We start from the raw sequence: 22,353 nt of genomic DNA on the forward strand, positions 1-22,353 counted from the left end.
CTTAAATATTACTGATAATCTTTCTTTGTATTACAGTAAAATAGGGGAAAGAGAGGGAGCATGGTGGAGGAGTGGTTAGCACTGCTGCCTCTGCCTTGAAGATCCCCAGTTTAAATCTACCTGCCAGCTGTGGCCTGTGGCTGTAGTTTTGAATAAAAAGCAAAAATCTGTAACAATAACTCTTTATTACACATAAACTGCTTGAGTCTAAGTGGGAATAGTGACTGAGTAATATTCTCGCCACTCAGCAAGGCCTGCATTGCGCATCTGCTCTGACAGAACTGCCCACAGCTTTGCAGCAGAATTGTGAGGAAATCCTCGACACTCCTCAGTGTGAATCTAACTGTGGAAACATGAAGGAGGCCATTAGCAATAGGCACATGTATCTTCTGCAAGCATTTCCTACATAAATGTTCAACCGATTTTCCTATTTACCCTCTCTACAGCTATAGGAAAATCACACGTGCATTAATATCTCTAAGACATATGTAGTGTTTTACACATTGATGAAAGTCAATTTGTTGGTCCAGTATGTGTCATGATGTTTTTGCAGGGGAGCAGCCTAATCAGTACTGGCTCATTTTACACCTTGCTGAGCCCATGTGCATGAATCTCTTCAGCCGCATTACATTTGTGGCTGTGGCTCATAAAAAATTATACAGTGCTAATGGCACACTTCATGAATTACTCTATCTTACTAGTTTGTCCTCTCCTCAGCTCACTTATTCAGACATCAGTGACAGGGAATGTGATTTTAGTTCCCCCCCAGGGCCAGGCAGACCCCCAAACACACACATAAACCCAAACACACACACACACAGCTCTCAGATCATTAAATAGCAGTGGTCTACCTGTCACCATGCAAGGCTTATCTTGCTTCCATCCTCATCTTAATGAGTTTGGGCACATGCTCCCCCTAAGGTAAATACATAGATATAATTCATTTTCCCAACATTTGCTTCGATGGGTTCTAGTAGACTTTGCTGCAGTAGGGAAAGAATGATCACAAAAGGCAATTTGATCAATTACTGCAACAACAAGCTTTAGATTAAAAAGAAAAGTTTATGGTTTATAACAGTTCGGGTTGTAAAACCGTTCACAAAAAATGGCATAGGACTTTGGACTGGTAGGAGAAAAGTAATAAATAAAATCATGGAGGTAATGAACTCCTCAGATTTCAAAACAGCAAATATTTTTGTTTTCAAATATTTTTGCAACTGCCTTGTTTGCTGCTTGAATCCTAAGCTCAAAATTAAAATGCCTCCTGGACATAATAAGTAATAATGTTGCTCTTTCTTTTTGAGAATTTGTATCACATCACCTCCAAATCAATAACTCTCTGAATGGATTTCCCTTGGCTTATGAATCAGATTGCATTTCTTCCGCATCTTCTTTTTTCCCATGAAAAACCATATTAAAAGTGTGGTGTAGGTGTGCTTAAAGGGCTTGAAGCTGCAAACATGGTTGGAATTAATGAAAGTGTCTGGCATTTGGGGGAATTAATTTTACTTTTACTGTAATTTACAAGCCAAGATGAAGGGAGTAGGATCTGTGGCATTTACAGGCTGGTGATAGATGATGTACCCCAGCAAAGAAGACAATGTGGATTACAGTCACATGAGTGGAGCTAATGTCAAAGCGTGGAGTGGTAATGACATACACAGCATGCACCCCAATTTATCCTGCTGGGAAATAATTGTAATCACATTGACTAAAAAAAAAGACAAAGAGGGCAGGATGTGATGATAGGCTGCATTACAGTAGAGTCATATTCGAGCAGAATGTGCCAGCGTGATTATGTTTATTGCATTTAGAGTATAGCCTATAGAGACATGCCAAAGAAGAAGAGAAGAAAAATAGTACAGCAGTATTTCTACGAGAGAAGTCTTCCTTTAATGCTCCATTGAGACCTAAGGCACAATCCTGGACAGACCCTGACCTCAGCACCGCCTGGTGGCTGTCTAGAGTTCTTCATTGTCTAATGTGAACTTCTGTTTACTTGTGGAGTGACCTTATTGAGCCCAAACATGCAGGCTTCTGTAGGGGCAAAAGCATTATACTTTAGATTAACCGTCAACCTAGTGGCTATGATGGTGAATATTTCAAGTTTTGAGATAATAAATGTTTAGATGAAACTTTTGGAAAGTATTAGAGATTTACAGTGGTGCAGGAAACCTACCCTTTTTTCTGCAAATTGTTTAATTGCTGGCATAATTTATGCTTAGTGGACCCAGAGTAAATATACGGTGTATTCATATTAATTTCCATAAGGAGAAAACTTGCAGTATATCCTTAGCTTCACTTGTTTTTAAACAAAAAAAACTTTTTTGCTTTTTATCTCTTCCCTGTTCATCTTTATTAAAGCTCTGCAATTGAGACAGTTCATCATCATCAATTTTTATCCATCTCTGCTAGATGCATATTATAAATCTGACGAGCAAAGCCTCAGCCAAGGAAATAAAACTGAATTATTTTTCCTCTTTCTTCCCCTGTTCTGAAACTCTTTGGAGATTTAGCACACAACAGCATCAAGAACAATACGAGAAGCTAATTTGAAAGCTCCTGATTTACAATTCACTGTGGGCAGATTCTGTGGCCTCAGGAAATCATGTATTGTCAGCTGTGCCACTGTGACAGAAAGTAAAATACTGTTGAGAAATGTCTCCTTAATTAGTTATACACGCTGCGAAGCAATTAGAATACAGAATGGTAGAAAAACTTGCCTGGATTAACTTGAGGTAAACTCTTCTTTTCACAAAACTACAGCTGAGTGAAATCTCATGGCTGAATGTGTGAGTGTGTTCATTCATCATGGGTATATCCAAACAGAAGATGAGTGCTTTCATCAATACTTTTCTCATCTGCTAGCAAGGGGTTGGCCAAGCAGGAGCCAAAAGCCCAGGGCCCTTTCTGAACTGGAGTCACACAGCATTGATCTACAGATGCAAGTGGTCACAAAGCAGTTCTTAACTGTTTACTAGATAGCTCACTTAGCAGGCAGTGTGTGTGTGACCTTCACCTCTAAAGGGGAAATGGAAAATATCAGGGAGCCTTAAAATGTCTTTATCACAGAGCCAAAAAGCATCACATGGTACATCTAGAGTGTTTAGATGTCTTGGGTTTGACTCTCTCTAAAGGGGAAGGGTTAAGTTGTCTTTCCTCAGTTTGTTGCCCTTTCCACCAGAGTTGTTCACAGGTATGACTGTTACATTACCTGCTACGGTCCAGGACAGTCATAAAGGTGCAGGGCATTGATTGCATTTACACTCTTAGGAGGTACACATTTGGCAATCAACTGAGGAATGAAGAGTGTGTGCGTGTTTGTGTCTGTCTGGCAAAAGGACTTAGGGGAAGAAAAAAAATGGAGCCAACCATCTGGCAGATTTGAGACAGAACTTGAAATGACTTTTCCCACCAGATTAGAGGTGGGCGCTCATCACTGTTTATGTCTCAGTCTGAATGTCCGCTCACATCGCCCCCTACTTATTACTCCAGTCATTTAATCATATATTTAATCTTTTAGTCCCATGGCAGGGAGCTATTGAAAAATTACTTCTGAGATTTACGAGCTATTAGGATCAAACGTTGTGTTGAACCCCGGGGGAAATTCCCATCCTTCTCTGTTCAGTAGATCTTCTGGTTCTTTTACTGCTGGTAAATTCCAATGTCTCTTCTTGCACGTCATAGAATCCAACTGGGGAACCTCTGCCTTTCAAAAACGCTAAATTTTGAGTGGTGAATGTTTAACTCTGAGCTTGGCCCTGTCTAGGTGTTTATTATACAAAATACTATGCATGGCAGTGAGGAGGATGGATTGAATGAGAAATTGTAAGTGACAGATGAACACAGAAAATAATGGAGCAGACTATTTTCTGGGTCTCTGATTCTTGGATGACATAAGTCCCAGTGGTGGCCGCCTGACAGATAGTTCTGGCGCGGCTAAATCAGCAGCATACTGCTTGGGTGGACACACAACACATCTATGCTCCCCAGATCATCTGAAAAGGGGCCACTGGTTGTTGCACAAACCAGTATTAAAGTAAAATCTCACGACATTATAGGATTTAGTTTAATGTTTAAAATGCACTTTTTTGCTTTGTTTTATATTATTTTTTAAAGCACTCTGTTGTATAGTTGAAGGTGTTACAGCATTAAGCTAATCTGACTTCACCTCACTCACTGCACAGGGTTTTAATTTGCATGGAAAAGAAGACAATTACCATGGATCACATTAGGAGTAGATAAGATATAAAGATAAAAACATTTTTTAACTTTGTATTAGTATAATGTTGAAAGTGGCAAAGCATTACAAAAGAAAATAAATACATTAAAAGGCAGTTTGACATTTTGGATACATTTGAACACATCACTGTGTTTCTGTCGGTTCAAACTGAAGCTACAGCCAGCAGCAGGCTAGCTCATATGGAACATGGTTCTAACTAGAATAACAAAATCCACCTGCCAGCATCTCTAAACTTCACTAATTAAAATGTTATACTGTTTAATTGAACCCATATAAAAACAAAAGACATAGTAAAATCAAATATCCATATAAACAAAAGGAAAAGTGCTGGTTTTACAGGGGAGTTCAATGCCAACCTGTTTCATTAATATGCTGATGAGGAACTTTGTTAGCTTCAGACAGAGGCAGGCTTCTGTAGCAGGTCCTCCCTGCTTGAAGTTGCCAGGTCAAGCTAAGCTAAATTGGTGCTGGCTGTTCTTTCTTAATGAACAGAGAAATGCAAAGCCTGGCATATATTGTCTTGTGATTTTTTGCAAACCAAATCTTGTTATGAAAAAGCACAAATGCAAAATTAATTATCAGGTTTTAGAATGCACAAGTGTGCCTATTAACCCAGAAAAGTGGGCCAAAAACACAACTTTCCAATTCTCAGGCTGATAGAATCATACTGAATTAATTTATGTTGCATATGAGATCATATGAGATCACATCAGCTTTTTTGTGTGTTGTTCATGTGAAAAATGTGCTGTCAAAAAGTTTCAATCTACTAAAGAGAAAAGTGTAATGATTCATAGATGAGAGTCACAGCAGGTGAATCTGGGTTTATCACAAATCCACAACTTACACACTCAACTCAGCTGGAAGGAGAAAGTTTAGCAAGTGTTTTGCTTTCCATTTCTTCCTCCACAGTGAAATTATGGCATTTGCTACTAAAACAAAATCAAATCAAAACTTATTCATCTGCTACTAAAATAGGGAAGAATCGAAATCAGTGATTTACCGTTCCTGCAATTCAATTAGAGGTGGGTCACAGGGAGATAAATGTGAGCCAACTGACTGAGAGAGGATACATTCTCAATCTAATAATTCTGCTTTATTTCATTTATTAGTGAACCTCTAAGAGAGCACAGTACCTTATGTGTGATGTCGTTGAGAGGCTGGAGCGTTTTAAAAAAACATAAGTTTCAGCTGGGAGACAGACCACCTGCAAGATTCCAACTAGATTAAAGTCATGTTAAAATCAGTTAAAATCATGGCTTATGATTTTGGCCATGCGTTTTAAAGGCTGGAGTTTGGATACAAAAATTAGGCCTGAGGATTATTGGACTGCATTATTTTGCCTTGAAAGAAAGGCATATGAATCGCCACTGTGACAGTGTGAAAACAAAAGTGCAAACAAAATGGAGGCATGCACCTGCTCTTGGGAAAATAATGCTCTCATCATATTAATTTCCTCTTCTGAAACTCCCTTACTGCTAATAGAATGGCTGATATTATGACATTTATTTAGTGTAATCATTGGGATGTGTTCAAATCAGATGTTACACATTTTCCTAAATACTTTTTATACTGTACTTTGCAAATGCAAGTCAGAAATTTTGGGAATGCAATCAATGTCAGATCCCCTCTGTCTCTCTCTCTTTGTGTTAGTGGTTACAGTCAGGGCCTTGACCGAACGTGCCGGGAATGCACAGCATCGGTCCTGTCACCAACGGCGAAGAGAAGAGGCGTCCAGGATAGATGCTGAGTGACACTCCACCATAGCTGTGGCTTCCCCAGAGAAATCCCCTTCTCAGATCAGTTACAGAGGGAAAAAAGAAAAAACCTGTCTTGTCACAGAAAATCCTGGTATTGAGATACAATAGAAAATGTGGGGCCAGTCATTTAGTTTTAATTAGCTACTCACACCTGCTAATTCAACAGGCTGTACTGAAACTCTACTAAATAATGCGTAATGAAAAAAGCTGGCCAGACTATAGGTGTCTGTTCACAATAAATCCCACGGGGACACTTTGAGAAAGCTCACTGGCCAGTATTTGAGACAGGCATCAGGAAACTCTGTGGTCTAATGCTAGCAGGACATGGCCAAAGGGACGCAGAGGGATTGGTGAATCACAGCACGAAGGAAAATAGCTGCTATGCACTGGTGGTTTGCCAGAAGGCTCAACAAGAGCTCCCCAGGTCCAAAGCTCATATTTGTGGATACTTGCTGAGTAAATGCATCAAGTGTACTAACCCACTGGTGCCGGCTCATCACATTTGTTAAGCTTTTTCTCCCTCTGTTCCCCTAAACTGTGAAATGCTGTGTAAAGAAACTGTGACCCTCTGATGCCTCTTTATATTGTAATGTACTACTGTAGTGTAACGCAGTTAGTCTATAGTGAAGGGTTGTGGTAGCTTCTCTGTTGTACACAAAGGAATCAGGTTACACAAGAACAAGCCAGGAACATCCTGATCACTATTGATCTAATAATGAATAGTTCTTCATCAACTCCAAGTAAAAAAAACTACAAAATGATGAGTTACTGCAGAACAAACTCAGAGATATTCATGAATCATTAGGTAAAGATTAGTTCAGAAGTGTGTGTGAATCAGAGGAATGCACAACATCTTCCTCTGCATCGAAGAGAATCTAAGGGGGGATCAGCTGCCCCATCATTATTGTTTGGCCCACAGTGAGGTTTCTATGGAAGATGTGACATGCGGCTGAGTTGTTTTACATTGTGCATTGAGCAAGTAATTGATTGCATCCTTCAAATGTCTCAAAGGCCAATTCTTCATAATCTCACACAAATTCGTATTGATCTTATCATCTACGTCTCTGAAGGAAAAATAAGACAGAAAAACACATGTACTTCTCAAAATGCTGAACTATTACTTTCATTATAAATTGCAACAGAAGAAAAGATAATTTCCGCTGCACATTTAAACACCTCACATTTTCGCTACATTTCATTGTATTATTATCATTTCACTGTTCATCGTAAAATCGCCATGTTGTCTGTGGACCAAGTCATTTGCAAATGGCTGCTTTAGAAGCTTTCAACAATACAGTACCTGATGTTTTTCAATAGACACTGTTTCCAAACTGCACTGTCCACACAAGATGCAATGGCAGCTGCTTAATGACAGCATTCACTTGATTTATTCTTTTTTGTTGCTTTAACTGGTGAAAAATTCAACTCTTTGTGTCTGCTGTACATTTAGGACAAAGGTTTTTCTGCAGCTACAGTGCACTCACCGTAGTGTAATTATTGTGTGACCTTTTGGGGAAGCCACCGTCACTGAACAGTGACTCCACATGGAATCTGTGTACTTATCAGTTAACCTTGAAATGTTTTCATCCACAAAAGTCAAGTCTGAATTTCAGTTCATTCCTTTGCTCTGTAACCATTTATTATTATAAGTAGATAATTAATTCTACAGGCAGAATAGTTGACATCTGTGGCCACCTCTAAGACAATTAAGAATCTGATCTGATCATTTTAAGTCATTTGGGTGAGCATGTGCGTTTGTGTTTGCCTTTGTTTGCATGTGTGTTAATTCATTTGGGCATGAGAATAACAATCCTTGTCAGGAAAAAAGTATGGAAGGGATAGGAAGGTGTGAGGAATTAAACAAAGGCAGCCTGATCATTCACACCATCTGCGATGTTGGACACAGATATGGGACTGGGACACAAGGCTGACATTTATCTGTGTTGTCATGCACAATCTTCATCCTTGCAAATGTCAAAGTCGACAATGACAGGAGAGAGATTTCAGCTTTGTTTTTGTTCAAAGGAAGGGTGAACATACCCTCATCAGCATCCACGGAGCATTAAAGCTGGTGATTAGTGGCACCAGAAGCCATTGTACTACACAAATACACTGCCTGCCACCTGGAGTTAAGTAAGCAAATGGGTAAGAGCCTTCCATTGGATAATTATTGCAGTGATGAATGTGTCTCAGCTGGCAACAAGTTATTCAGCACTAACTAATGCAATGAGTAACTTCTAATATCTTCTCAATCATGTTGGAAGACATGTCCTGTAGTCTTGAAAAAGCGGTACAGTAAGATGTACTGTATCTGAAGGGTCAAACTGTGGGCAACCAAGGCAACCAAGGAGATTCCGAAACCTTAACCCCAGTGAGAATAATCAACACCAGATCTTGGTTGAGAAATTAATGCAGCTCTGGATGGAAAAAAAATGTGGTGACATTTCATAAAATCATTGAAAGGATGCCATAGCAAATAGTGCTGTAATCAAAGAAAATATTAGTGTGCGACTTCTTTTATTGGCTGGGCAACCGCACAGATTCCAATACATAAATACTTTTCTTCTATTCATATTATCTTTGTCTTACAGCGATGAACATGTGCATAAACACACACAATAAAGCTATACTTTCATGGATTATAATCACTTCCATTTCACAGTATTTGCTAATTTTTAAGGTTTATATACTGACTGTTCTCTTGGTCTAAAACTCCCTTTCCTCAGGCTAAGTTTATTTGCAATTTGTTTTATTTCCTTTTCTGTTTATTTTGTATGTGGGTCTCTGTCAACCAATCTACAGTACACTGGCATGAGTTTTGACATCATTTTTCTTTCTAGAAAATCATCCTTTTCATGTATATTTTTTCTTCCATTTACTTTATTTATTTTCTTGAAGGGTGTGTTGTTTCAGTTGCCTGGAGGAATTTACTTGTCACATGCAAGCAAATTGAATAACCTTGTCTTTCTTCTGCAGTTCTGTGGGTAAATAGAAAAATGAAACAAATGTTCCCTCAGCACGTGTGTAATTTGCAGCACTGTGAGAATGAATCCCAGTCACAACAATAGACACTCAAAAAGGTATATCATTCATTCGCGCTGATTAACCTCCTTTAGGGAGAAGTTAGGTGAAGCTACGTTGGCAGTAGTGAGGACACGGATGCCACAGAGTGGATGAAAGTGCTGAGGGGAAAAAGGGGAATATGATGACTTCGGAAAATCAGGAAGAAATCAGTAAAAACACTCTGTCCTCTTTTAAGTGATAGAAATTAAATCAGATAAGTTACAGTGAAGACATTCTTCACTCTTTTTCTCCCCCTGGCCTTGACTGCTGTGGCACAAGAGCCCAAAAGTTGTTCATTTTGTTGTTGTCCCTTCCTTCACAAGTTGTGAATGAACTTAACTTGAAAGTTTATTTGTACTTTGCACATTCAACAATGAGAGTATTTTTAGAAGCTGGGGTTTTAGGACACAAATCATTTGATATACAGTTACTCATTCCTACTCTGGTTTTGGATTATATTTGTGCATGTTTGATCTGCTCCATCATTTCTTTAGTCGTCAACCAGACGACATGAATTTGTTCCTGCTAACACAGGACTTTTTTTTTTTTTATCTATTTTGTTTTAAAAGAAACAAGCAGTAGGTGAAAGTGTTCCACAGATTGTGGCTCAGAAATGTGACATAATTATACTTTGTTTCTGATTCATTCGGTGACCACAAGTAAAAAGATCAAGATCAAAACCCTCCACCTGAGCTCAGGAAACAGAACAGAAAATAAGGAAATTTGTCTTAAAAACACTGCAACTGATAGATTCAGAATGGCCCAGTATGATGATTGAAGTGTAATTTGATGCTGAAGTGCATTTTTAGATGAACGTGGGTTATAAACCATGGCCCTCATTTCAGTTCAGTCCCAGTCCGGGTGGAAATATTTGCAGAAACTGTGGAAAGCAAAAAAAAAAACATTGTCTCATCAAACATGGTCTAGTCAGTCTAATTCATTTTAATGGAAACAACCGATGAGTGAGATATAAACATTTATTATAAAAGTGTATTTTTAATTTCCAAGTACAGGAAAAGTCTTGGCCAAACTCTATTGACAGCAGGGAAATAACATCATAAGGTTTGTGATGGTGATTTTAATTCTAAACCTGATACTATCAGACACTGGCTTTAAATGGTAAACGCTCTGCACTTATACAGCGCTTTTCTATCTATTGGTACTCAAAGTGCTTTACACTGCTTCTCATTCACCCATTCGCACTCACAATCACACACACACCGGGAGCAACTAAGTTGTGGTTCAGTGTCTTGCTCAAGGACACTTCAACATGTGACCAGAGGAGCCGGGGATTGAACCAACAGCTGGACAATTGGTGGATAACCGCTCTATTTTCCTGCGCCACAGTCGCAGAAAGAAAGGCTGCTTGTTTTTGACATTTGACACCTTAAATAATAATTAGAGGGTCTAAGTGAAAACTGCAGAAAACTTTTTTTTTTTAAAAAGAAAGACTTATGATAATTAGGGGTTCTTTTTCAATCTACCACAGATAGCACATACAGTAATACCAGCACAGATGCAAGAAAGGCTGAGACATTGTACAAACAATGTTACATGTGGTCATGTAAAGAAAATTATTATTAGTGCTTTATTTCAGTAGCCTTGTAACCTATCGACTCAAGTTCTGTTCCTGTAGTGTCTTTCTCGCTCCGTGGCTGCTAACAAGCTGTTTTTTAATTGCTCTCTCCCCTGGGAGATGCCATCCTGTTTTTCCACAATTGTATCTCCATTCTGAAGTCCATCACTCTTCCCATCTGCACTGCTGCTTGGCACCTATTTAAACAGCTGAATGAACATGACAGATGCCCTACACATGTTGGCAGTGAGTTGCTCAGTTTTCTCTAGTCACAATGTTTGCCATTAGCAGAGGCCATTTGGTTGGTTTGGCAATAGCACTGCTTAGCCTGACTTATCTCCTACAGGAATGGCACCATTTTGTCCACCTTAATGTTCCAACTGAAACTGACTGACAGAGTGTTGTGCTGCAATATAAAGAAACAGAAGTGTGATGAACCTTTGTCTCTTAAACGAGACACTTAGTCGTTTAATTTAGTCCAGATCAAGATCTTTATTTTGCCGTTGTTGTCCGTGCCTTGACTCAAAGATTGAATGCTGCTTTACTCCAAGTATTTGTTTGTCGTCATGACCAGAGAGCTCAGCAAACTGATCTCTCTCACTTTGTTTTGGCCCATTTCTTGCTCAATCCCTCTTGTCAGTGCTGAAAGATACTTTGCATACTATCTTTAGTTCCAGAGCAGACGTTTTGGCCAGCAGTTAAACAGGTCCTTGAACACACTATGCCTCTGAACAGCATCATGCAACAACACCTCTGACTAAACCAAGGCACTGCTTTTGTCCCTCAGAAAAATCTAGAGAGGTGGAGGTCTGCTCTGGAAAGCAGAGGAATGAAGCTTAGCTGCAGCAAGATAGAATACATGTGTATGAATGAGAGGGACCCAAGTGGAACAGTGAGGTTACAGGGAGCAGAGGTGAAGAAGCTGCAGGACTTTAAGTACTTAGTGTCAATGGTTCAGAGTAACGGAGAGTGTGGAAAAGAGGTAAAGCAGGTTGGAATGGGTGGAAAAAAGACCAGCAATGTTGTTCGGCTTAGAGACAGTGGCACTGAAGAAAAGACAGGAGGCAGAGCTGGAGGTAGCAGAGCTTAAGATGTTGAGGTTCTCTTTGGGAGTGACGAGGATGGACAGGATCAGAGGGACATACATCAGAGGGACAGCTCATGTTAGATGTGTTAGAGATAAAGTCAGAGAGGCCAGATTGAGGTGGTTTGGACATGTTCAGAGGAGAAACTGTGAATATATCGGTTACTTATGGATGTAATGAGAGAGGACATGAAGTTAGTTGGTGTGAGAGAAGAGGATGCAGAGGACAGGGTTAGATGGAGGCACATGATTCGCTGTGGCGACACCTGAAAGGGAACAGCCGAATGGAAAAGAAGAACGAGCTCATCTCTCTTCTGGCCCAGCTAAAGCTGTAAAGCCTTCATTTTGGTATCTAGGGACAGAGCAACCAAACATGGGACACCCATAACCAGTGGTGATGGACGATAAGCCTGAATCCCAAAGTCCAGACAGCAATCATTTCTCTCAGAATAATGCTGAACCTCAGAGTAGTCTCCCAGAAGCATCAATGAAGGATGGTGACAGACTTAAGCCAGTGCCTTCAGGCTTATCTGTGTGTGAGTGGGGACTGAAAACTAAGCTTGTTCAGATGATGGGAGCGATCCAGCATAGCAGAACTCAAACTATCTGCCTTAGAAATATTGACGAACAACTGTGGTTCTCCGTGTCACAACCAAGCAATTTTCTTATGGTTCTTCCGGGCTTCTTGTGACATCACAGTAGTAACCATAGTATTTAGTTTATCTTTTTTTGTTTTTGTGGTAACACAATGGTTGTTATTAATCTTATTAAGTTATAGAATTTATGAAAGAGATATGTCACCAACTTTCATTCCTCCCTTTGACTAAGACATATCTGCCTTGTTTACTTTGCCTTGGCAAAAAGTAAGGTCTCACTCCGCACTGACAACTAAGAAGTCATCAAGGAAAGAGGCTGGTCTGACGGCACAGCCCAGGGGCCTGAGGGACACACACACACACACACACACACACATAATAAAGGCTTCTACAGAAGGAGAAGGCCTTGTTGTTATGTGGTATATTTTGAGATTTGGGGCCAGGAAACTGGAGGTTCTTTCATCTTCTCAGTCCCTCAGCTGTCTTTGAACAGATAAGAGCATAATGCTGGAAATGACAGTAATAGAGCAGATCTGTGAAAATACCTGAGAAAGGGACAAAGGAGGGGACAATAGATGAAGAGAAAAGGCAGAAGGGATAGAGGTAATAATAATAAAAAATATCATGATGGGATAAAGTGTAAAACTATGGAGGGAGCTTCTTCCCTGCTCTGACAGCATCTCTTACTTTCACAACTTCCAGATCTGCAGCATTCCTGCCCTGCTCGGTTTTCGTCTACTGTGCCACAGTTATGGCTCAAATATAATGTCATCTATAAAATAGCATACAGTATATTTTTTAAAATGTTTTTGGGATCATTCACAAATAATCACCATATATCCTTAAATGGTCTTTTTGATATTAGACAACAGACTTCTTTATAGTTTCCAGGTTAAGACAAATCACATCACGTACAGCTATCTTCTTGGCAGCTTACTAAATAATTCCAAGCTTCTCTAAAATGTGTAAAATAAATGTTTATAGTTAAATTTTCGTTACAGTGAGAACTTCTTCCTAAAGTTCAGGGTATCTAAAACCCAATTTGATGATAGCAGGAATACAACTCTAGCAAGAGATTATCCAGCTGTGAAATTAATTTGTGAAATGCCTCCCAGCATAAGCACAATCTTTACTGTGTCTGTGGCCTTAATGACTGGAGTTTTGATTTAATGCCCTGTCTAAACAGTGTGATTAATTTTCTTAATTCCGCTTTGTAATTAGAGCTATAGGGGCGAGTTGGGAATTAAGTCAAATTTGCAATGAAAACTGCATTTTCACAAATTGTGATAAATTTGCATTTCTCGTCATTGTCACTAAAACCTATTCCATCAAATTGAGAAAATCTGCTCTAAGTTGTGTCAAAACTCTTTGTGATACACAAGACTAGATGTAGAGTAGATGAGAAAATATTTAAATCTGCTTCAGATAATGTCTGCTTTGATTAATTGGTTGACCTGAATCTGTCAGAAAAAAAAGCTTTTGCCTGCTTTTGACCAAATGTGTTATTCTCTGTGCCTCCTGTCATTGTAAAAACAGTCTCTGACCACTCTAGTGACTTTGTGAGGCTGCAGCCACAGCTGCGCTCTCAGCTCAATGCTATTGTGAATGTGCAGATTTTTAGCAACTGTTATGTTGTTCACTATTTTTGTTTACAAAGCCAACATATGCAATTGCCATAATGGGATTAGTTTTTTCAGGTATTTGGTCATAAACCAGTGCTAACAGATGACATCTGAAGAGATTACACATGAGTAGCTGAGCCAATTTTTCAAGACATGGCATTTTCAAGCCACCACATAATGATGAGACATTTTAGTTTTGCTTATCATTGTCTGATGTATAAATTAACCTACAGGGCAATATGTGCTAAATCTTGGCATGTTCCTCTAAGGAGAACTGGTGAAATGTACATAGTGATCTGATGCCTATGGCAGGATAAAGAGATGGGGCTGGATAGATGGCAGCAGGGACAGTGAGACATAATGAGCTGATCAAATGAATGTGGAGAATAAAATGCCAGAGTAACTTAGAGTGGTGACACACTGAGCTGTCAGGGAATCCCTGGTCATGGTGAGCTAGTCAACCGCATCTGCTCATGTTAGAATCATGGCTATTTCTGCCACAGCACCTGCAGAGCTTCCTCCATTTCCTGTCTTCTTCTGCTAAACAACTCCATTCTAATAATTTTTGGTCCATCTGTTCTTTACATAATTCTTCATTTCTTTGCATTTCCTGTTCCTTTGTCCCTCCATCTATCTTGCACTATCATTTTTTTTACAGACCTCTCAGATACTAAACTCACCATCATCAGATATGAAACGCAACACACAAATCTGTCTTGTCATCATTTTCCATCTTTGTGTGGACAAGTGTGATTTCAACTTTTTTGTTCAACTGGATGTTTCTACCAGCTTTCACAGGCTTCTAATTTAAGAAGTCTATGTTAAGTATAGTTAATCGGGTTGATTAGACATAATCAAATACAACAATGGGCATTCTTTGTCGTTTTAGACAAAATAGATGAACACTCTTTTTTTATCGTTGACTTCTAGCCTCCAGTGGGGAAGTATTTGTCTGTCCCTCCAGCCACAGTCAGCTGTCAAACCTGCATACCCAGGTTTTTTTTCTTCATCTCCAAGGTAATGTGGGTCACAGATTGGATGACCTGTGATTCAGTGCCTCAGATGTTAGCTGCCAATTTAAGCAACACAGAGGGAGAATACACTGTAATAATCATTTGCCGTGAAATGTAAACAAAGGCCAAATTGATCAAACTAGAGATGTGTCACACAGTTGATTTCTGACGTGAAGAGAACAGAAAGGCTCCAGAACAAATTGGAAAGCATTAATTGCATATATGCAAAAACAGAAACAGAACATCATGAGCCTCACATTGGAGATCTCTTTCTAACAATGTGATTATCCTAAACGAATAGTATCTCTAAATGCTACCTGTAAGACTTACTGCATCAGCAGCATTTACTTCTGCTATCTGCTGTCTCCAACTGCTCAGGCATAGTAAAATCAGCATCAATGAGCTTGTTTGCTTGGAGATTTTGCCCGTGGGAGGAGTTGTTTGGACGAAACCATTCAGATCGGTGAAATAAAACAAAGAGCTGTAGGCTGCAGAGTTGCAGAGTAGAGTGTTTATTCCCAGTGGAGTTGGCTGTATAAGAAAGCATTTTACATTATGCTGAATATTTTCAGTGTCACCATTTTATCTGCAATTATCTTTCAATTTATTTGCATTCAGTAATAATCTCTCTCTTCATTGTAGTTTTTATTGGAAGCGGTGAAGTCCACTATTCTGTAGATCATGCTGCAGCTAATGTTAGACAACTATGTCATAGTTAAAACAGTGCAAGTTTGTGTGATTACCCTGTAAACAGACAAACTTCTTCTTTTTCTACTTTTTTTCTAATAAAGTTTTTTTTCAAAGACTGTTTATTTAGACCATTTACATTTAAGTTGCCTTCAACTAAACCATGCTAATCATGGGCCTCCCCAAATAAAATATCACAGACACGTTTACTTTATCATTAATCCAATAACCTTAAGAGACCCTAACATTCTCTTAGATAATATATAATGTTTAATTCATATCATCCTGATGACACTGTGACCAATTTTCTACAAAGGTATTTACTCCACAAAACCAGCAGGTGGGTGCTTCCATCCTAGACATGGAAGCTAAACAAATCACTTACTCAGAAACAAGCTAAGGCTCTGATGTTCACCAACATCTCACAAAGCTTTCTGAGACTTGCCAGAGTGCTAGGCTACATCCCTGGGTTGCTTTTAAGCCTCGCTCTGAGAGGAGGGGATGATACAGTGTGAGTCAAGCACTGTTTTGTGGGATGAACCGTGTTGTTTTAGAGCACGTTATTAACCTTATTTGAACAATAGTCACACTTTTTTTTAAATGTCAGCACCAGAGGGCATTTAACTCATCACACAACTGGCATTCTGACACGCTTCAATGCCAGAACATGTGAAAAACAAAAGCAGCTACTTTACCACCATCGTTTTCTGCAATAAAAGAGTCTATTCTGCTGAGGCCCAAATTATTACTCTTGGCACAAACAAATCTATTCTACTTTGTGGTGTACACCAGCCCGTAAAATAGCTGCCCTCTTTGGCCAATCGCTCCATCGAGAAGCATTTAGAGGAGAGTACTGATAGGAATCCTCAGAGTGGTTTTGGTGCCTCGCTATTTGATGTGCCTTCGCTTCTAATCATTAGAATCTCAAAACAATCCAGATCTCCCCAAAGTCGTATCTTCTATCTACTACTCTCCCTCCTTTGCTTCCTTTTCGTCTATGTGTCCTTTGAGTTATGTCTCCTTCTTCTGTTCTACCTGATTTAGAGGAATTTTCTTGCTTATTCAAGTGACCAACAATGAGCTGAGGCACAAGGAAACTTTACCTCTGAGTTTTTTTTTTTTGTTTTTTTTTTTGATTGATTGAGGACATGGGCGCAATCACATGACCACTCATGGAAGAAATAACTTCTTGGTATTTGGCTAAGCTCTTGCTTGTTGTGCTCTGGATTACACGGAAAGTGAAATAACACCAATCTCAACATATTTCTTTTCTGAGTATTATAGCTAACCACGGAAAGCAATATAAGCTTTTGTGTTTTTTCCCCACTCTGTTACATGTTAAGATCCATTTCCATTTAAACTGGACTTTTGGAAGATGTGTATTTCTGGGCCGCCAACCAAGCTGTGGTGACCACATGGCATTCGTGATTCGGTAGCAAAGGGTCAAACAAACGTCACACACTTGGCTTGCTGTTGAGGTCATTGCACCTCCTGGGGACTAGAGCAGACAGACAGCTTGGCAAGCAAGGGCAAATGAAATGTAATATATCCTTAAAGGCAGGTCATCTTTGGGAAAACTTGAAATTGAATTATGCAAGGGATTGCAAGGGATTTTTCCTCTATACAGAAACAGCAGTCAGAGAGTACAGACCTTCAGTTTAATGTGCGGTGGAGAAAAAAAAAAAAAAAACTGTTTCTGTGGGTGATTAGTTGAGCATTGACAATAATGTCAATGTATTTTGGTAACAGTCAACACATTTAAAAAAAATTTCAAAACATCAATGTGTGATATGTGATTAAAGAGACCAACTGTATGTGCTTATCAACCCAAACTAAAGAAAGATTATTCATGTTCAGCCTCATTTGGAAACAAATATGAAGGAATACGAGCAGCTAAATTTATTTTGGGAGAATTTTGAAGGAAGAAAGGGAATACGTGACAGATAAATTATGTTGGTAAACATGCACAGATGAGGCTGCTATTTTCTTCCCTAAATAAAATTACAGCACGCTATGACTGCAAAGCAGGCACAGACGGTGACAGCTAAAAACTATCCTTTACACTTCCAGTGAAGAAAGCAACTAGTCCTACTTGACCCCAATTATCCTGGCCTCATCTCAGGCTCCTATGTTTGATGTGAACAGGGACCTGCTGCCCTTGATGGACAGAGGTTGACCCCGTTTGATCTGCTGGGCATAAGGCTTGATTTAATACATCAATTACTGCTAGTCCCAAAGAAATTTAGTGGACCAAATGCTCCAACTGACAAAATACAATCTGCAAGCAGGCAGATTATGCTGCCAAGGGATGGATTTTCCCCTCTCAACATTTATTATTATTATATATTTTTTATATTTTTATTTGGAGGTTAAGTTGTTAGACTATGTGAAATATATACATACAAATAAGTAACAATAGCTTTATAAGCACATTATTATTATTAAACAATGTAATATTTCTGAAAAGATACAACATTTTAAGCATGTGCCCCAGTCTGGCCAAAAAACCATTCAGATCTGCGTCTGACTTCAATTAATAGAAAAATAAAGGGAACTGGGTTTTTACAGCTGCCTGTCACAGGATTTCACAGTATCACAGTTGTCCGTATAATCCTGTCAAAAACTCACAACGCCTGATCAATGTGCAGTGCAGATATAAAGATTATGTGTCTTTAGGCATGTGGCAAACTGCCTTTAATGTCCGTGTTAATTTTAATTGATCTGAGTGTTAGGGGCACTAGTGCATTTAACAGATCAAGTTTACTGACAGAGCTTCATACAAACTGTGTTTTAGGCTTAGCTTTTTTCTGAGCAGTAAAGAAAGAATACAGGGAGTAAAACTCAATTCATTACAGTGATCAAGGTCTTTATGACTGGGCGAGGAGGGGTGTAGGAGATGGGTGGGTGGTGGGTGGGGGGCTCTCTGTGGCAGAACACAGCAGTTAGTTGATGATGATGGTGATTTTGTGTGAAATTGTTTTCATGTGGCCCCCAGCCCTGACACACACAACAGCAAATCAGCCCGAAAAGTGAATCTCCCAGACTCACATACAAACACACAAAAAGCAAAACCAATATGCTTCAAGCCTCCTCTCTGATATGCTTCATTTTTGTCCTCAAGCTGAGTTCAGCTGAGTTTGCCTATGACACATAATGTGACTGTGCAGCAGCGACAGAATTATTTTATTTCCTTTTATGACAACAGCTCACAAATCTTGACCACCAAGCCAAAGGACTGATATTAATGATAACGTATGTGTGGGCTCTGTAGCTACACACTCCTAATCACAGACTTTTTTGTTTTCCAGAGGTAAAATTACAGCTGCAGCAAGGTGTATTTCAGATAACAGTATCAAGCAGAAAGTCAATAATCACACTCATGATGCAAACGAGAGTCAACGCTTCCAGGCTTAAAAACAATTAATAATTCATATTTATGTTAGTTTTGAAGGTTGCTCCTATGAGACACAACCTTCTCACAAAGTGTCAAGCTGCAAAAAATGCTATATCTGTATATGAATCTATTTGGAGCGTCCCTCACTGCCCATTTCTTGGGGAGTGAAGGGGTCTAACAAGCTGCCTGCCTGTCTCTCTGCCTGCCTCTAATAAGAATAAATGGTTCCACCAGGAGATTTCTAAAATGTCATCCAAAAGTGAGACACTGATTCGTTCCATAAAGAGAAATGCTGCCGGTGTTCAACTTGTTTTTGTTTCAACCTGTTAACGCTGCGCCTGTCTCCTGTCGTTTAGCAGTGATCTGTCCATGGTGCTGAACTGAGAACTAACACAGGGATCTGTTCGTCCAGCATCACACCGCGGAGAATGAGTCTGAATACAACCGCTTGGTGTCTAAAGCGTGAAAAGGTCTCACAGACAACGTCAGTCAGGAAACTCAATGTTATCGACAGTGCACCGGACTAGATTGATCGAGGGACGGATAACTCAGCAGGTAAAAGCTTTACTTACACGAAAACTCCGAAAAGCAGAACTCGGATGCCAATCTCCAAAGCCAGTTCCCGCATGTTTTTCCTTCGGTCTGGGGGCGAGACATTCATGTTTCTGAGATAATCCGTCAAGTGAAAGAGACAAAGGCGGCCCCGGTTTGTCCTGAAGGTTGTTCACTTTGTAATCCACCTTCACAAAGCGAGCGCTTCCCGCAGCGTCGCTCCCTAATCATACATGCTGTGCGCCTCCATCGCCACTTGGTCACCTGAAGCAGTCTTCCCTCTTCCTTTTTTTCGCCTGTCTTCGCTCTCCTCCGTCTGTTTCAAGTCCCTCGGGCGCTTTTCTTTATTGGAACTCTGTTGCTGACAGCTGCTCCACTATCGAACGAAAGTCTTCCTCCTTCCTCTCCATCAATTACTTCAACTGGGTTGGAGTTTTGGGAGCAGAAGACATCGGCAGAGACGGGAAAACATTAGAGGTGTGGGTTAGTACACGGGGTGAAAGGGATGGGAGACAGCAAAGTATAGAGAGAAACTGAGCGTCACGAGTGTGGGCCTCTCTCTCTCTCTCCCTCTCTTTCATCCCTCTGCTTCACTTTGGAGAATCAGATGACTAGAATCCTCTGGAACACCACACAGGACCTCACACGGAGCCACAGGAATAAGTTCAGCTCTGGTGTCCATAATGCAATGCTGTAATGTCTATTCTGAAGCCAAGACTCACTGATCTCAAACAAACACCTTATCATAAATAATGAAGCCCTTGCAGTAAATGTGACATAAGCAAAGCATATAACCACTCAGGTGGTGAAGTCTGGGAGCTGGGAGTAGGAGCTGATGAAGATTGTCACAGTGGGCGAACAGCTACTGGAACCAATCCATCGACACAGGCATTAGGCTCAACACTCACCCTGGCACATGATATTACATTGCTGTGCCAAAAGAAAGCCAATTCAAGAGAGCCCCTTTCTCTGTTGGTGCGTCTTCATACGGTCCAGTCTCACTGCTATGAAGAACAAGGCCCCTTTGGGTCTGAGCAGCCAGACAGTGATAAAGGAGGACAGGTAGCAGTATACCTGCAGGCAGGGAAACCTGGCTGGCACTTCATAGATGCCCATGAATATTTGATGTCCTCCAAAACTGGCCTCCCTGCATTATCAACCAGCCCAAGTTGTGTGTAATTGTGTGTGTGAGTCTGTGTGTATATCTGGGAGTGTTCAGAAAAAAAGGAGGGAAACCATTGTGGAAAAAGCCCCTGACCCAAAAACTTTCCGGCAGCTTTTCTAGGCCACAGGCTTGACAAGCTAGAAACTGACTCTGCAGATGCAATTTAGAAAGTGAGCATTGGTGCTGGTTAACAAGGCATCCTGTCAGCTACAGTATGTATGACTAAGATAAATACATACACACACACATACAGTGGAGGTTTTAATCTATTCTTTTGTTTCAAAGTTGAGTTCTGCGGGATGTGCCTGAAGTCTCTGCCCGTTCCCTAATGAAAACAAAACAAAAATGGTGGTAGGTTAGGAGGTGAGATCTAACTTCAAAGCTTTCTGGCAGGAAGATGATTTTTCTTTTAGCTTTTAAAAAGTATGACATGTTTATTACGAGCAAGCAACATGATTTTACCTCATAGCACTACAGTGCTCATGATTCTGATGATTTACTCTGATCAAGAATTTTCTAGACCTTTCCAAGCACCAGCATAGGACTACATACTGTAATTCATTACTTTGTTGTCTCCTGTTAACACCACGCTGAGTTGCAAGCAAGAGCTTCATGAAAAAGTTCCTCTTTCCTTTTTATCTCTAGTATGTTTAATTGCAATCAACATTTTAATAATTCAGATTTTTGATTCACATCAATTATTTTCTTTATCTGCAGTTTACTGTGTTACACTGCGAGGTTATATGGCATTCTCTAAAGTAGGCTGTACTTCAAGACAAAGTGGAATACATCATTACAGAGTGCTCCTAATTACCACCATGGGTATGGGTGCATGTCCCATTATGCTCTGCGACAGAGTGACTCATCTGGCTACCCAGGGACTGGTCTGTTGCTCCCTGAGTTTTAGGCTGTATTGGACATCTCTCCTCATTACACTTTGGGGATTGGTTTTATTGGACAGTATCCCTCATTCATGGTTTATGTATAAAGTAAAATCAGTCTGTGGGCAGCATTTTCACATTCTGATCCACCCGAGGGGGTTTGAAGTTTCATGCTTTTGTAAAAACCTACTAACAAACTCCTTGGCTGTGCACTGTATTGTTGGCTAAGTGAGAAAAAAGTAATCTTTTGGAACTTGAAAACTGATGTGTTGTGCTTTTAACCAAATAAAGGGCAGCAAAAGGGTAAAGTCATACATTTTGTTTTCTCCTGGGACTAAAAATTTGAATCAGCACTTGAGCCAAAATATCCAGCTGTGTCAGTTGATTTAACAACTCCCCGAAGTGGAGAGACATATTTCAGCAATCAGAATGTTTAGCATCCCTCATTTATAATGTGGCGAATCTGAATTTATCATCCTTTTTTTTTTTCAGTTTTGTCATTATCAACAACACCTTCATCATCTTGGTGTTTTGCATTTTTGGCTAAATCCATACAACAAAAATTGGTTCTGGTAAAATAAAACAAGTAATTAATCCAAGAATTAGTGTAATCCAGGAGTTTTAAAGCCAAATAAATGGATCACATCTGGTAACTTTGAAGCCTAATGATAATTGAAATTTGAGCAGCTGAGTTTAGATTCAGGACATTTCAGGACAAAT

At 39.8% G+C, this 22,353-nt stretch overlaps 1 protein-coding gene across 1 annotated transcript in view; it reads right to left on the bottom strand.

Moving 5' to 3' along the window:
- plpp4 (phospholipid phosphatase 4) overlaps positions 1-21,809 on the bottom strand; it is a 43,785-nt gene extending 21,976 nt beyond the window's left edge. Inside the window, exon 1 of the mRNA XM_067526109.1 lies at positions 19,608-21,809. Coding sequence (XP_067382210.1) covers positions 19,608-19,696 — 89 coding nt within the window. The 5' untranslated portion in view covers positions 19,697-21,809. The remainder of the gene's footprint in view (positions 1-19,607) is intronic.
- Positions 21,810-22,353: the final 544 nt, after the last annotated feature.

This window comes from Channa argus, chromosome 1, assembly GCF_033026475.1.
Source record: "Channa argus isolate prfri chromosome 1, Channa argus male v1.0, whole genome shotgun sequence".
NCBI classification, from domain to species: Eukaryota; Metazoa; Chordata; class Actinopteri; order Anabantiformes; family Channidae; genus Channa; species Channa argus.